The sequence below is a fragment of the Mytilus galloprovincialis genome, chromosome 1 (assembly GCF_965363235.1).
Source record: "Mytilus galloprovincialis chromosome 1, xbMytGall1.hap1.1, whole genome shotgun sequence".
NCBI lineage: Eukaryota > Metazoa > Mollusca > Bivalvia > Mytilida > Mytilidae > Mytilus > Mytilus galloprovincialis.
Window position 1 is genome coordinate 59,008,098 of NC_134838.1, and position 17,846 is coordinate 59,025,943.

General features: G+C 31.5%; 1 protein-coding gene across 1 annotated transcript in view; it reads left to right on the top strand.

Moving 5' to 3' along the window:
- The window catches only part of LOC143079844 (uncharacterized), a 49,224-nt gene that overhangs the window by 24,125 nt on the left and 7,253 nt on the right, over positions 1 to 17,846 (top strand). The window contains exons 4-5 of the mRNA XM_076255481.1: positions 13,170 to 13,278; positions 13,718 to 13,880. Of these exons, the coding sequence (XP_076111596.1) occupies positions 13,170 to 13,278; positions 13,718 to 13,880 (272 nt within the window). The remainder of the gene's footprint in view (positions 1 to 13,169; positions 13,279 to 13,717; positions 13,881 to 17,846) is intronic.

Below are 17,846 nucleotides of genomic sequence, written 5' to 3' on the forward strand. Positions count from 1 at the left end.
TTAAACACAAAACCAATTAAGATTGGGTGCGAACATTTAGGGTGTGAAAGTGAAAGGGGGCGAACATGAGTGGGGGCGAACATGAGTGGGCGCGAACGGACCCGGATTCAGACTATGTACCAGTGAGAAATATACAAGCCTTTCTACGGTATTTATTTGTACAATTCAGGTAGTCTTGACCTATTCATTTGTCTTAAAAAAACAGCCAGTTGTCACCTTCACTTCACACACACACATATATACGAATATCAATTATATGCTTACGAGACATGTTGCATTGTTAAACTAATTACGGTATGTGAAAATCAAGACTTGCATAAATACTATCCCAATATTAGAGACAGTGGCGTCATTTTTCTTCAGAGCTTTCAGCTCTTTGATTCGTAAATCTTAGTAATCTTTTAGAAAAATCTTCTCTGAAACTACTGGGCCAAATTTAACCAAACTTAGCCATAATCATCATTGGGGTATCTAGTTTAAAAAATGTGTCCGGTGACCCGGCCAACCAACCAAGATGGCCGCCATGGCTAAAAATAGAACATTGGGGTAAAATGCAGTTTTTGGCTTATAACTCAAAAACCAAAGCATTAAGAGCAAATCTGACAGGAAGTAAAATTGTTGATCAGATCACGATCTATCTGCCCTGGAATTTGCAGATGAATCGGATAATCGGTTGTTAGGTTGCTGGCCCCTGAATTGGTAATTTTGAGGAAATTTTGCTGTTTTTTGTTATTATCTTCAATATTATTATAGATAGAGATAAACTGTAAACAGCAATAATGTACAGCAAAGTAAGAACTAAAAATAAGTCAGTATGACCAAAATAGTCAATTGCCCCCCCTAAGGAGTTATTGCCCTTCATAGTCAATTTTTAACAATTTTCTTAAAATTTGAAGATTTTCAATAACATTTTCCACAGAAAGTACTGTTATAGATAGAGATAATTGTAAGCAGCAAGAATGTTTAGTAAAGTAAGAACTACAAACACATCACCATCACCAAAACACAATTTTGTCATGAATCCATCTGTGTCCATTGTTTAATATTCACATAGACCAAGGTGAGCGACACAGGCTCTTTAGAGCCTCTAGTTTTACAAGTTGTTTTTATGAGGGAGTTTAAAATTGAGTTTCAAAAGAGAATACCAGGGGCGGAGGGGGTATGATGTTTTCTTAAAAATATTCTGATCCCAAATTTGCCCAAAACCATGAAAACCTTGTGTTGTAATGTTAAGATTTTTTTTTTTAAATCTGAATAAATTTGTTTGTGCGAGAGAAAAAATTCTGACTAAGAAAAAAGATATACCCCTAGAAGTTTATTGGTTGCTCCCTAATATAAGGCCTTAGCTAGTTTAGTTCACAATCAAGGCTTCAAAAAGATATTATGAATTTTTTTTACTCCAAATATAGGCCCATTGTATTAGTTAAAGATTATAAGTCCCCTATGTATAGCTACTGACGAAGTCAAAGGGGACTTTAGGTTTGCACTCTGTCAGTATTTCTGTACGTCCGTCAGTCCAACAAATCAGTTTTCCAGACTTTTTTTCTTCATGCTTGTTTTACTTTCATTGCTAGTTTTTAAAAAAGAAAAGAAAAAATTGCCTTATTTTCAACTGTGAAAACTTCCTTATGAGCAACTATGTGAAGATTTCTTATAATGATAAAATGATATATATATGTATAATAAACATTACATGTTCTATCCAATAATCAATACCAAAAAGTTCTAACTAAGTTACTATATTAATCAATGTAGCACATTAGATAAAAATTTTATGTCCAGAATTAAGCTGTTTCTTCTATCATGTTGATTTTTCAATCAGAACTATATTTCTTTAATTATTTTTCTTTGCCTCTGTTCTGATTTATTTCGAAATCATACTTTAAATAGACTTTATTCTATTGATTTGTCATTGGCTACTGTAATCTATGCCTGCTTCTATTAAATGTTGTTTTATTGGTTTCTCGTAACAGGAAAACCACATGGAAATAGAGTTTATTATTTCAGAATCAAATGAATTGTTTTACTATCCAGGGTGTCTAAACAATAGGAAGCATACCAAAGGGGGGATTAACAAATATCATGTATCATTATATTTGTGTGTATTTTCAATTTCATTTTCATATTTGACAATGAAAAAGCATCATTTCAGTGAATACAATTACAAAACTTTTCTGAGTTTAGTGTCCTGAGGAGTCTATTCAAAGTTTTGATGTAGACAAATTGTTTGTCTTGTATGATATTAGAATATAGTTTTGTTTTTTGCTTGTTGGGAATACAACAATGAGACAGCAAGCCCAAAACACAAATAAGAAACCAATACCTGGAGGTCAACATACAGCTAAAATGCAACTTTGGTTTTTATACGACCGCAAAAATTTTAATTTTTTGGTCGTATATTGCTATCACGTTGGCGTCGTCGTCGTCGTCCGAATACTTTTAGTTTTCGCACTCTAACTTTAGTAAAAGTGAATAGAAATCAATGAAATTTTAACACAAGGTTTATGACCACAAAAGGAAGGTTGGGATTGATTTTGGGAGTTTTGGTCCCAACATTTTAGGAATTAGGGGCCAAAAAGGGCCCAAATAAGCATTTTCTTGGTTTTCGCACTATAACTTTAGTTTAAGTGAATAGAAATCTATGAAATTTTGACACAAGGTTTATGACCACAAAAGGAAGGTTGGGATTGATTTTGGGAGTTTTGGTCCCAACATTTTAGGAATTAGGGGCCAAAAAGGGCCCAAATAAGCATTTTCTTGGTTTTCGCACTATAACTTTAGTTTAAGTGAATAGAAATCTATGAAATTTTGACACAAGGTTTATGACCACAAAAGGAAGTTTGGGATTGATTTTGGGAGTTTTGGTTCCAACAGTTTAGGAAATAAGGGCCAAAAAAGGGCCCAAATAAGCATTATTCTTGGTTTTCGCACAATAACTTTAGTATAAGTAAATAGAAATCAATGAAATTTTAACACAAGGTTTATGACCACAAAAGGAAGGTTGGGATTGATTTTTGGAGTTGAGGTCTGAACAGTTTAGGAATTAGGGGCCAAAAAGGGGCCCAAATAAGCATTATTTTTGGTTTTCGCACAATAACTTTAGTTTAAGTGAATAGAAATCTATGAAATTTTGACACAAGGTTTATGACCACAAAAGGAAGTTTGGGATTGATTTTGGGAGTTTTGGTTCCAACAGTTTAGGAAATAAGGGCCAAAAAAGGGCCCAAATAAGCATTATTCTTGGTTTTCGCACCATAACTTTAGTATAAGTGAATAGAAATCTATGAAATTTAAACACAAGGTTAATGACCATAAAAGGAAGGTTGGGTTTGATTTTGGGAGTTTTGGTCCTAACAGTTTAGGAATAAGGGGCCCAAAGGGTTCAAAATTGAACTTTGTGTGATTTCATCAAAAATTGAATAATTGGGGTTCTTTGATATGCCGAATCTAACCATGTATGCAGATTCTTAATTTTTGGTCCCGTTTTCAAATTGGTCTACATTAAGGTCCAAAGGGTCCAAAATTAAACTTAGTTTGATTTTAACAAAAATTGAATCCTTGGGGTTCTTTGATATGCTGAATTTAAAAATGTACTGAGATTTTTAATTATTGGCCTAGTTTTCAAGTTGGTCCAAATGGGGGTCCAAAATTAAACTTTGTTTGATTTCATCAAAAATTGAATAAATGGGTTCTTTGATATGCCAAATCTAACTCTGTATGTAGATTCTTAATTTTTGGTCCAGTTTTCAAATTGGTCTACATTAAGGTCCAAAGGGTCCAAAATTAAACTAAGTTTGATTTTAACAAAAATTAAATTCTTGGGCTTATTTGATATGCTTTATCTAAATATGTACTTTGATTTTTGATTATGGGCCCAGTTTTCAAGTTGGTCCAAATCAGGATTCCATATCAAGTATTGTGCAATAGCAAGAAATTTTCAATTGCACAGTATTGCACAATAGCAAGAAATATCTAATTGCACAATATTGTGCAATAGCAATTAATTTTCAATTGGAGTTATCTTTCTTTGTATAGAATAGTAGTTGATAATATATGTTGGAAATTTGCCAGACATGACTATGATGTCATTTTCTATTTTTATTTGCCAATAACTTTATGTAAATAACTTCATTGGAAATTTGCCAATATAAAATGTTGCTGATGAAGCTTTTTTTCCTTATCTTATCTAAAATGTTTTTAGATAATGTATGTTGGACATTTGCCAGACATGACTATGATGTCATTTTCTATTTTTATTTGCCAATAACTTTATGTAAATAACTTCATTGGAAATTTGCCAATATAAAATGTTGCTGATGAAGTTTTTTTTATTGTTTTATACAATAAACAATGTATATTCACTTTTAAAACCAACCAATCTTTACCATTCAGTGATAACAAGCACTTTATTTTACATTTTAATATTTTATGATGTATTTAAAAGAGTAGTTATTGTTGCAAACTCCATTAGAAATTTGAATTGATATCAGTTTTGGAAAAAGGGAAACGGGGATGTGAAAAAAAAGGGGGGGGTTAAATTTTTCTCATTTCAGATTTCATAAATAAAAAGAAAATTTCTTCAAACATTTTTTTGAGAGGATTAATATTCAACAGCATAGTGAATTGCTCAAAGGCAAAAAAAACTTTTAAGTTCATTAGACCACATTTGTTCTGTGTCAGAAACCTATGCTGTGTCATGATCAACTATTTAATTTTAGATTTAAAAAGTTTGAAGAAGAAATCTTTAATTGATTTGTAAAATCTTGACATTTGTTTTGTGTAAAAAAAAACCATGTAATGTCAAAAATTTGATCACAATCCAAATTCAGAGCTGTATCACGCTTGAATGTTTTGTCCATACTTGCCCCAACCGTTCAGGGTTCGACCTCTGCGGTCGTATAAAGCTGCACCCTGCGGAGCACCTGGTTGTGTGTTCATCTACAACAAACAATGAATGCAGATATTTGTGATATAATATTCTACTCGAATAAAGCTTAATTTTGTATGATACAAATATTTTGACATGCTTGAAATCAATAAAAACATCCTCATCTTCAGCTGTTGCACATCTTATTTAAGCATCTGAACTACACCCAAAAAGTTTTGATGTCAAAGAAAACAGAAAAATCAAAGTAAGAAAACAAATGAAGATGATCATGCACCTCATTTCAGTACCAATTATTACATCTATAAAAAGTTTGAAGAATGTTTTTTCGTTGTCAAACATAACACAGCTATTCAAAAGACTTAACAAAGTCAAGATCAGAGATGCTATAACAATTTAGGCTGTTTCTTAATTAAGTCACACAAGTTAAACATTTAGAATTAATTGAATTTGATAAAAGGTTTGATGTTTAAAATTAGAATTATGATACTGCTATAAATCATGTCTTTTTTGGTAGCAAAAATATTTAATATATTCAATTTAATAAAAAATATGAGTAAGCATACAAGATTAAAGCATTTGTCAGGAAGCAGTGTCCATGGATTATCTACACTATAAATTGTATGAGAAAAATTAAATATAATATTGTATGAAAAGTGTTGAAGAAGTAACAAAACTCAAAAAAGCATTTTGTCAGAAAGTATTTGAGATGTACTGAACAACTATATGTATAGGTTGAAAATGAACTTAGTTCATATTCACATAAAATGCATTATAATATTTTCAGAGCTTTATAAATTGTACTAATAGATTAGTATATTGATGTAAAAAAAGTCACATTAAAATGTTCAATGGGCAAATTTAATTCCTGCATGTAAAGTAACCGCATTGGAAATTCAAAACAAACAACTTGCAAACAAATCCACTTTTACAGGAAGTTATATAATGAATCTCGAGAAACTTTATTTAATACATAACAGCCTCAATGTGAAGAAAACCAGATTAGTTACTAACAATTTAGGAAAAGTATAGAAATATGAGAAACAAATTTCTTAAAGACATCTTGACTTGAAGATTTAAAGTGAATTGGACACTATCATTACAGAGGTCGCTTCCTGTTTGCACACTCTTTTGAATTTTTAAATAGGTATGGTCGCACTTATCTTAGAAATTTATGAGCAGAAAACATTCCTATTTGGTCAGCAGCTCAAACTTTTTAAGTTGTCAAAGAGAGATGAAAAATACCAAAGTAACATTTAAACTCATAATAAGAGAAAAATAAACCAACAACTCAGGCTACATACAACAGTACACAAAACACAACATAGAAAACAAAATACTGAGCAATACAAACCCCATCGAAATTTGGGTGTTATATTTGGTGTTTTGGAAGGGTAAGCAGATCTTGCTCCACATGTTCAACGCATCTGTTGTGATGCTCATGTTAGTAAAAACTTGGTGACAAGTCTAATCATGGAAGTATTATAATACTTCCATGGTCTAATGTTGTAGGTCACATTCAGGAAAAAGGTTTTGGAATTTGTATATCAGTTGACATTTGTGAAACGGATATTCCAAAACAGTTCAACTAGTGATGATATCCTTAAAATTTAAGAAGGGATGATTTCAACTTCACCACTTGGAATCTTGGTTTAAAAAATTGTGTAAGAACTTCACAAATCTGTCAAACGCCTACTTCCTATTTTCCCCTTACTTTAAATGAGGAGTTGGGATGTATACATTATATATATATACTTACTTTGTTCATTGTTGAAGACCCTACAGTGACCTATAGTGTTAATGTTTGTTTCATTTAGTCTCTTGTAGAGAGTTTTCTCATTGGCAATCATACCACACCTTCTTTTTTATATTTAGTATGAAAATGTATGCATTCTTGTTTTATTTTCTTTATTATGCACTTTGATCTGAAATCCCCCCTTTTTACCACCTTCATTTAAGAATCTGCACAGAAATTATTTCATTAATGAAACTGTCTCATCAAAATGTTTATGAATGCTTTTTCCCCAACATATAATCTCTCTCTTTAGAAAATGAGGTTAGGCCATAAAAAAGAATAAGTTTGTTTGCCCAAACGCTACCTACCCAGAAAAAAGCTGCCTACTCAAATTCTTTTATTGTCCTGATTTGAAGAAGTTTTTTTTTAATCAGATAGGCATGAAGACTAATAGACACCTGATACTTCAATTTATCTTTTTGAAAAAAAAAAGAAAATGCCTAAATACCTACCCACTGTCTCAACCTTTGGGTAGGATTTGGGCAAACCAAATTTTTTTTAATTGTGGTCTTAAATGCAAAATAATGTCTAGATTATAGAAAAAAAACAAAACACCCAAACAACAATAATAAGTGTGTGCTCACTTAAGGATTAACACAGGTGAAAATGTGTCCTATATTATGCAATTCACTGCAAAAGAAATAAACAACTGCAAACAATGTTACCAAACTGATGAGGCGATAACAATTGCTTCACAGTTGGAGTGAATTGTATAAGTTTGAAATAATAAACATTTTTAAAGGTCTTTTAGAACCTTTTACTTCAATGAATACAATGTGTTAATATTACAAAACATAAAAGACTTGATTTGAAATTAATGAATATCATCTGACTGTGTTTATTAGTTAAATCAGTAAGCCATCAAAGAATTGTAATTTTTGACAAGAAAAAAGGAAAGAGCTATATAATTATGAAATGCTCTTGTGCATATTTTATTTTTTAGCATGTTGAAAATCTTTTATTTATAAAAAAAGTATTTTCCTAGTTATAAAGAAAATTATAGTATGCAAGATGCCTGCCTATCTTATTTTCACAAAGAAAAGCTTTATAAAAGTAATCATTTCCCCAAATTTATCTCGTCTACAATTTAAACTGACTTTCAGTGGTAGACAAGATGAATGCCAATTATGTTCATTAATTTTGACAATTGTAAAAGAAATTAAATATTCTCCCAGTCTAGATGACCAACCTGATAATCCAGATCAGAAAGATTGTCACATGATTTCTGACATCAAATTTGAATGATTTCTTTTATATAAATTTTGGAAATTCCAATTTAGATATAATTTGTTATAATTCTCCTTGAAGTAACCTTGTAATATATGACCTCAGTATATGACTATTTTATTTTAGCCTTTTAAGTACTTTGTTAATCAATTATGCATGGTTATTCATTGCAGTATTACAGAATATTCCCAAAATTAATCAACCAAATATTCAAAACTTCTTGGTCATTATATAACATTTTGTCATCTTTACTTATATATAGCCAATACTTTATTGATGTACTGTTCATAAGTTGGCCAGTTATCCAATAAATATATAAGCCATAAAGATTATACATCCATGGTTATCCATACCCTTAACTGTACTCATGAGGATCCTTTCTGACTGTAATTGGTTTCTATGATAACATTGTAAATCTTTTACATGATTACTGAATTCCTCAATGAGAGGCCTCAACAATAGATCAGAGCAATAGTTGATAAGATTAGTGATTGACTACTGCTGGTTCAGTGATTTATTGCACAAAAAACTGAATACCCCACATGAATGGTTCAAATATACACCTAAAGTGTTTGAGTCATTTATTACTCCAGCAGCAGATTCAGGTTGGATAGAGGATGTTCACCCCTTTTATCGGAACAAAAATGATTTTTGTTCATTGTATCCCAAATTTATTCCATTTTCTGAAATAACCCCACCCCCTTTTTTTCTTTTTCTGGCTCTGCATCTGTACTCTCCTGTGAGATGAGTTAATCTTTATGCAACAGAATGGTCTTTATTTGTGAGAGATTTCAAAGTGCAACACCCACAATAACCAACAATTTGATTCAATGATTGATTGTAATTGAGAGACAAATATCCATAATGACTAAATGATGTGAATTTGACATTCTTTTCTGAAATATGTGCATTCCCTTGGTAAGTAGCATTAATAAGATGACTGTATGAATGTACAGGTCCTATATTTTAAATATTTTGTTTTACTCATCATGCTAATTGGGCAAAGTAACCGTCCTGGGGCAAAAATCAGGAAATGGTGAAAACCTAGTGGAATTTGAATATTTTAAAGAGTTCTTCTATAATATAATAGACATTTTTAAACAGTTGAACATATGTCCATGAAATCAAAGAATAATAAGCACTTCTACATACATTTTGAATCTTTTTGGAACTGGGCAGTCAGGCAGATGTGCCGTTGAAATTGATCACAATTATAAAGGTCATCTACGGTCAGTTCTCTTACAGGCTACTGTTTCATTGAGAATGTTTCTTGTTATCTGGGTGTGAATGGTTTGTCTTATTATAAACTACATACTGTATTCTTTGAAGTAAGTGTGTTTCTCAATTAATATATTAGTAAAATGTCTTGATGAATTAAGGATATAATGATGAAAAGGTTTTTGATCTAAGAGAATGAACTGGGGGTTTGCCACTTTTGCCATGACTTATATTAATACTGAATCAGTCATATTAATGATATGATAAAGCTAAGAAAGACAATGTTCTAACAGCATTTATCTGAGGCATTTATACAGGGTTGATGAAACCTTATCAAAATTAACAAAATAAGTAACTTGCACATTTTTAATTCTTTTTCTTTCTGAAAAACAATTCAAAATCATAATTCTTTAAAAAAAAATATACTGGTGCATGTTGTAGTCTCTTCATGAATTTTGATAGAACATCCAAAATGCCTAAAAGTGATCCTCTTCTTAAAACTGTTACAATGTATAAGAATCAGTCTATCAAAAATGTTAACAACTTGAATTATTCTGGCATTTACATAGACCATAGATTTCATCTATGCATAGACTATTCTAGCCTGATATGCCTTTGCAGTCAAAGGTTGAAACTACATATTATACTAGGGAACTGAAGATAAATCAATTTTTAGATTATCATCCTCCTTAAAAGTATATGTTTATTTGCTTATTTAGTAGTTTTATTTCTCAAGTTTGAATCATTATTTTAACATAAAAATATGTAGAAAGGGAAATAACTCTATATTGAAATAAATCATTTATGTTAAATTTCATTTATTTTGAATAATTAGTTGTCTAATATCCTTGAACTGAAAGTTTGTTTGTCTCACAATACTTATCACTGGCTAAAAAAATATTATAAATTTTGTTTATACTTAATATATTTGAAGCTGAAAGGAATAAATAACATCTTTATATACCTTATCCTCAGGTATAATTAACAATATATTATGAATTTCCATTTCTATCAATAAAATGCTCTGTGCAGTGCACAGCATTTACATTCAAATCAATTTTGACAGCTATGCAAAGGCTATAATTATTCTCACTATGGAAGCAATACAAAAGAGACTAGAATAATCTCCTTATAAATAACTATGTTTGACTTTTGTTCTGGTAGAAAAGAGACAATCTGCAGATCCTGCGTTCATTATAAACTTACAAGGTGGGCAAAATGTTGATACAATATCTGTTTATACCCCTTGCTTTGAACTAGCACTAGTAGCAGGTGTAGATAGATTTTGAACAGTCAGTATGTCAGTCATTTTCATTTCTTAGTGTTTCTCAAATTTTTCAAATCTGATAGCAACCTTATATAAATATGAAATAAAATGAAGATCTAGACAGAGGTCAATATCACAATGGTCAAGGTCAATGTTATGCTGTTGTTAAAATCATAATTTCTATGGGGGACAGAAGGATGCTCACTAAATGGCATTAAATTAAAAAAAAACATAGCATGAATCTTGTACCCCACTGGTCAAAGTTTTGATTTGATGTTTTAGATCTGTCTGTCCCCAGTCTTTCAGTCCTGTTTTTCTTGTCATTGCTGGACCTTAAGCAGCCAACAATCAATCAATCTTGTCATTGCAACTCCTATGAAACAACACAACAGAATTTCATGAAACTATGTAGATGATATGGTAGAAGTGCATTTCCACAAGAATTGGTCATAAGTTGACCTTTATAGGTGTAACACCACTAATTCAGGCCCGGCCAGAAAGCACATACCAGAAAGTAGTACATATTTAACACAAAATAGTTCCTACGCATGGACATAACTTTCAAAATATTTAGAATATTTTATTAATTTTGGTATCAAATGAAAGCTGCATGACTGGTGATCATTGCAGAACAATTTTTGACTGATAAATTTGAATAATAAAAAAATGGCATGAAATTTAAAAAGGAGGGTACATTTTGCCTTTTTGTCAGATCGGAAGTACCTGTTTTGGTACATCCGAAGTTCCGGGAACCAGTTCTTTCTTATATGCCATGTAAGGTATGTTGATTTTTTCAGTACAGGACACCAGAAGGTGTTGCTTTGACATGCAATGATTGTCACTTTATTTGAACTTAAGATAAAGAGCTGTGACCACTCGAAATTGAGGAATTTAACATAGAAAGCAATGAGGCCATTAATTAGTGGTGTACTTCCTATTACAGAGAATCACCAGAAATCCAATTTTTAGAAGTTGTACCTATTCCAATGAAAATAAGTCCAATTTGATGTTAGTAATCATGTTTAATCATCTTTTTTTGGTCAACCGTGCTGCTTATGGGAAATTTAAGCTCTTAAATTGGCATACTCAAGTATGTTAGCCTTTTATGGTCATACAGCATGCATGCAGTTAAGACTTGACCCCAAGTTCTTATTTTTGCATTTTTTCTGATTGAAATCAATAAAACAAGTATTTTATGACTTGTATATGGAACAAAATAGCTCTTGGTCAAAATAATCTTATGATTTTTCAAGATTTTTTGTTTTTCTTATGGTAGCCTTTTACAATCAAGGCAAATGGTACATACTCATATAAGAATTCTAAAATCTCACTGTACATGCAATTTTGAACCAGTTTAGCAAGTTATCTAGCTGAGGGATATATAAATTGCTCTTATTAATCTATGTTTTACCACAGAATTATGGTATATACAAAAAAAAAAAGCCCTTTTCCAGTTTCAAGAAAAAAGGGGGGATAATTTCTCATTTATGTCTTAAGTTTAAACTGATATATTTTTATTTAATGAAGAACCTCTGATAAAAATATGACTATTAGTAAGCACATAGCTTTCCTAATAGAAATTAATAAATAAAACAATAATATTGAGAATAAAAAAGGTATATTGGCCAGTGGTAATATCCATATGCAGTTTTCTTTGAATAACCCATATGTTACTACCAGTTCAATTTGAGCTTAAAATTAATAAAATAGTATTTGGACTAAAGCTTTATATGTTTTTTATTGCTTGAAATAGATCATAGAATGAAATAAAGTAATGCTCAAGTCAATATAGCAAGTTTGGTTCTGTTATAGGTGTAACACCACTAATTCAGGCCCGGCCAGAAAGCACATACCAGAAAGTAGTACATATTTAACACAAAATAGTTCCTATGCATGGACATAACTTTCAAAATATTTAAAATATTTTATTAATTTTGGTATCAAATGAAAGCTGCATGACTGGTGATCATTGCAGAACAATTTTTGACTGATAAATTTGAATAATAAAAAAATGGCATGAAATTTAAAAAGGAGGGTACATTTTGCCTTTTTGTCAGATCGGAAGTACCTGTTTTGGTACATCCGAAGTTCCGGGAACCAGTTCTTTCTTATATGCCATGTAAGGTATGTTGATTTTTTCAGTACAGGACACCAGAAGGTGTTGCTTTGACATGCAATGATTGTCACTTTATTTGAACTTAAGATAAAAGAGCTGTGACCACTCGAAATTGAGGAATTTAACATAGAAAGCAATGGGGCCATTAATTAGTGGTGTACTTCTTTATAAGAATTTTAAATTTTTGGTGAGATTTTGTTTGCCCATGTACAATGTAGGGGTGTGGGGGTTTGTGAGCATGGTTCTTTTATTTTCATATAAACACAAGATTTGTATTTCAACCAGAAAGGAAAAGAGAATAATTGTAAAAAAAAAATCAACATTATACATGTAAGGCCAATACTGGGAATTCATAATATTATTCTTGGGATACTGATTCTCATAGCATATATATGTGAACCATGAATATAATTCTTAAAAAATCAAAAAAATCATAGGGTTGTATGTAAATTTTGGCAAAACCACAGAATCTAATATCCTTGAAAATAAGATATTTCCCCAATTCATGAAGTATGATACAATGAAATAAATGGATCCACAAGTATGCCATGAAAAACAAGATTTGAATAAAGTAAGACTAAATATGTGCAAAACTTTCCCCACTAAAAGAGCACAATATATATATATTTATATCAAGACTAAATAAAAATTATATTTTCAGACGATCCTTGTTGATATCCCTAAGATCTCAGATGAACCTGAATTTAAATGCACCAAAAGGGATTGGATTACCGCCAGCCTCACCTAGTGATAAAGAGAGTAATGTTGATGTAAGTTTATATATAGACTTGTAAGTATAAAGATATGTGGTATAATATGCAATGTATTGAGTGAACTATCCTACAGAGACTAAATGATTTGGATGTAAGCTATAGGTCACTGTTCAGCTAGAAGTACTTCACTATTTTGTTTTATTTTTTAAATTGCTAAATTCTTTGAGCCCAAGTAATGATTTCTTTGACACATCAGATTATGAGTAGGTATATAGTGGTATTCTAAGCACGACATCCTCACTTGCATTCCTATTGAAATATGCATCAAAAATTTCAGTTGAAAGGAATGCAGATCATTTACTTTTTTCATGAATATCAAATCTAATTTATTTATCATATTTTAGCAAAATGGAGATTAATAAATAGCTACTTTATGTTTTGAATATTTTTTTTAGTCATCTCCCATCATAAAATTAACTGCAAATTTTCATTCCAGAGTGACACAACCTTATTTCTAATAGCTGGTTATGCTAGATACAGTTGTCCATATGTTTGGGTCAGATCTAACCATCAAAGACTTATCAGATTGACCAATGATTCCACACAGGAAAAAGACAGTCCATTACGTCTCAAATCAACAAACAAATGGAATTCCCATGGTAATTTTTTTTAATTAAAATGGGTATAGGTGTATATTTCATGTAAATGTATAATTGCCAGTAATTGTATTAATATATTAAGGGAGTTGGCTTCTCAGTTTCAAAGTAATTAACTTTTCAAAACACTAGCATATATTGATAGTGAATTGATGAAGGAATCAAAAGAGCAAAAAAAATATGTAGGTCACCGTGCTTGTTTTTTGAGATATTAGCCATTGAAATTTTGGCGGGAAAATGTTCTCTCTTGACTTTTCATAGCTTTATCATTGACAAGTTTAAGTCCTCAAAAACTATTAAAAAATAATTAATAAATTTTATAAGACTTTAACAGACAGCTTATCATTATATATGTAACAGAATTACAAAAAGAAAAATGGGGGTCACTGGGCAAAATTTGTTAAGGCATTCAAATGGATAAAACCAGAGGATTCCGAAAATCTGACCAAAATTCCAAAACATGACAAGAAAGCTTCCTTAAACCAGTGTTTAAATGAAAGAAAATGTTTTGCATATCACAATTATATATATTTATGCAATATAACAGGTTAAAAAAGGGAAAATAACAATGATTGAGAAGTTGGGTTTAGCAAGTTTAGATTAATATGACCACAACCCAATCACACAAAAAAAAAAAAAAAAAAAAAAAAAACAGATTTTATGTTTAGATACATGTCAATTTAAAATTTATAAAAACAAAAAAAAAGTTATGAAAAATTTAAATATATTTGATAAACCAAGAGAATATTTCATCAAATGAGACACATTAATAGTACTGAAGAAATTCAATGTACAATGTACTATAATACAGGATAATCAGACAGCTCCCATGTCCTCTTTTCCTTTTAAAATCATATCTTAATAATTTAATTTCGGGCGTAACACCTCTTCTGATTGGCTGACAGTGTTTTGTCTATCAGCTCATAAGCATAATTTTGTCATTTGACAGTGACATCATGTATGTTTTTTTGCTCACCTGGCCCAAAGGGCCAAGTGAGTTTTTCTCATCACTTTGCGTCCGTCGTTAACTTTTACAAAAATCTTCTCCTCTGAAACTACTGGGCCAAATTAAACCAAACTTGGCCACAATCATCATTGGGGAATCTAGTTAAAAAAATGTGTCAGGTGACCTGGCCAACCAACCAAGATGGCCACCAAGGCAAAAAATAGAACATAGGGGTAAAATGTAGATTTTGGCTTATATCTCTGAAACCAAAGCATTTAGAGCAAATCTGACAGGGGTAAAATTGTTTGTAGATCTTACCTTACTGAACATTCTTGCTGCTTATAATTATCTCTAACTAATGAACCTATGAATCTATCCCAGTAGTTAAAATCTTTTGTAAAAATTTACAAAATTTATGAAAATCTATTTGTCCTGAAATTTTCAGATGAATCAGAGAATCTGTTGTTGGGTTGCTGCCCCTAAATTGGTAATTTTAAGGAAATTTTGCCGTTTTTGGTTACTATCTTGAATATTATTACAGATAGAGATAAACTGTAAACTGCAATAATGTTCAGCAAAATCTACAAAAAAAGTCACATGACCTAAATGGTCTGTTGACCCCTTAATGAGTTATTGCCCTTTATAGTCAATTTTTTGTTGAGCCTGCAACTTTTGTTGCAGAAAGCTCGACATAGGGATAGTGATCCGGCGGCGGCGACGGCGTTAGCTCACTTCTTAAAAGCTTTATATGTTAGAAGGTAGAAGACCTGGATACTTCATACTTTGTATATAGATGCTTCATGTTACGAAGTTTCCGTCAGTCACATGTCCAATGTCCTTGCCCTCATTTTCATGGTTCAGTGACCACTTGAAAAAAAAGTTCAAATTTTTTGTAATGTTGAATTCTCTCTTATTATAAGTAATAGGATAACTATATATGATATGTGCGTACCTTTCAAGGTCCTCATGTCTGTCAGACAGTTTTCACTTGACCTCGACCTCATTTCATGGATCAGTGAACAAGGTTAAGTTTTGGTGGTCAAGTCCATATCTCAGATACTATAAGCAATAGGGCTAGTATATTCGGTGTATGGAAGGACTGTAAGGTGTACATGTCCAACTGGCAGGTGTCATCTGACCTTGACCTCATTTTCGTGGTTCAGTGGTTAGGCCACACCAATTTAATTTCTTGTTCTACGGATTTTTGGACTCCAAAATTTGGGGCGAGCGAGCGATTTGAAAATTTTAATAAAAAAATATTTAATTTGCAAATTTTTGAGGCGAAGCTTGAAAAGTAAAGGCGAGCGATTATAATTTTTTTTTGTAAACATAAAATAGTAGGTTTTGACAATATTAAAGCTTGATTTCTCACTTTTACTTTGACATTTCTTTAATTTCTGAAGTATTTTTTCCCTGTTCACCAAGAAATAATTAAATCTGGTCTATGTATGTGTGACTGACAATGAGACAATTCTCCATCCAAGTCATAATCCCCTTAATGATATAAATATCCCTTTTACATGTTTTATGAGGGATCAATATAATATATTTGTTTGTACAAAAGGGCTCATATTTTCTCAAAGAACTATATATCTATCTGGTATTAAATGGTCAAAACATGTCCAAGAATTTTGTAATACTCCTGGACTTGAACCATGTTAACACATTTACTTTAACAGTTTAATATTATTCAAAATAAGTGGACCCCTCTTTTAGAAAAAGTTGTTTAAAATATGATGTAACTCTCCTCTTTTTGAGTACAAAATTCTAAGTTTTCAAAGGTTTTGTATAGAAGAACTATACAAATCCTTGGTATTTCTATTTTCTTTTCTACATCAGTAAAATGACCCCTTGTCTGAGAGAGGGTTCTTCTCAACCTGATAATAACAAACACAGGTCAAATACGGCCTTTTACACAGGGCTTTGATACAGACCAAACAGCAGGCTATAAAGGACCCCAAAATTATTAGCGTACACAATTCGAACAGAAAAACCAACGATCAAATACCAATGAACAACATCAACAAACGATAACTGCTGAACGACAGGCCCCTCAATCAATCAGGACATGTGCATAAACATGCAGCGGCTATGGATAGTTTTGTTTCGCCAGCATACAATATAATTGCAGTTGAAGGCAAATCCTTCAGAAGTTCTTTGTACTTTATTCTAACAACGAAAATTTTTTGATAGGGAATATAAGTAAGGGGGAAAGTAACCATTTTTTTGTTCTTTACAGGTATTCCCGCTGATATAAATTTATATCGGAGCACTCCCGCTTTAGATAAATATGTTTCATGCTGAAACAAATATTCTCACAGATATTTACAAAGTGTGGAGGGGTGCTTTTATGTTTAAAATCATTATATACAGGTTAGACTGTGATTTAAAAACAAATGTTGATATCTTTTTATAATATTTACAAAAAAAAAACGGTGCGGGAAATGGACATGATTACATTTCCGGATGCAGGAAGCGGGAATATAAAAAAAATAAAAAAAATCTGTTTTGAAAAAAATAGGTGCGGGCGGGTCCGTCGAACAAGGAATCAAATTGGTGTGGCCTTATAGTTAAATTTTTGTGTTTTGGTCTGTTTTTCTCATACTATATGCAATAGGTCTACTATATTTGTTGTATGGAATGATTGTAAGGTGTACATATCTAGCAGGCAGATGTCATGTGACCCTGACCTCATTTTCATGGTTCAGTGGTCAAAGTTAAGTTTTTGAGTTTTGGGCTTTTTATCTAATATTATATGCCATAGGTCAACTATATTTGGTGTATGGAAATATTTTATGATCTTTATGTCATGTCACGCAGGTTTTATGTGACCCGGCCAACCAACCAAGATGGTGCATTGCTAAAAATAGAACAAAGGGGTAAAATGTAGATTTTGGCTTATATCTCTGAAACCAAAGCATTTAAGGCAATCTGACATGTGCAAAATTGTTTATCAGGTGAAGATCTATCTGCACTGAATTTTTCAGGTGAAACGGACAACCCATTGTTGGGTTGCTGCCCCT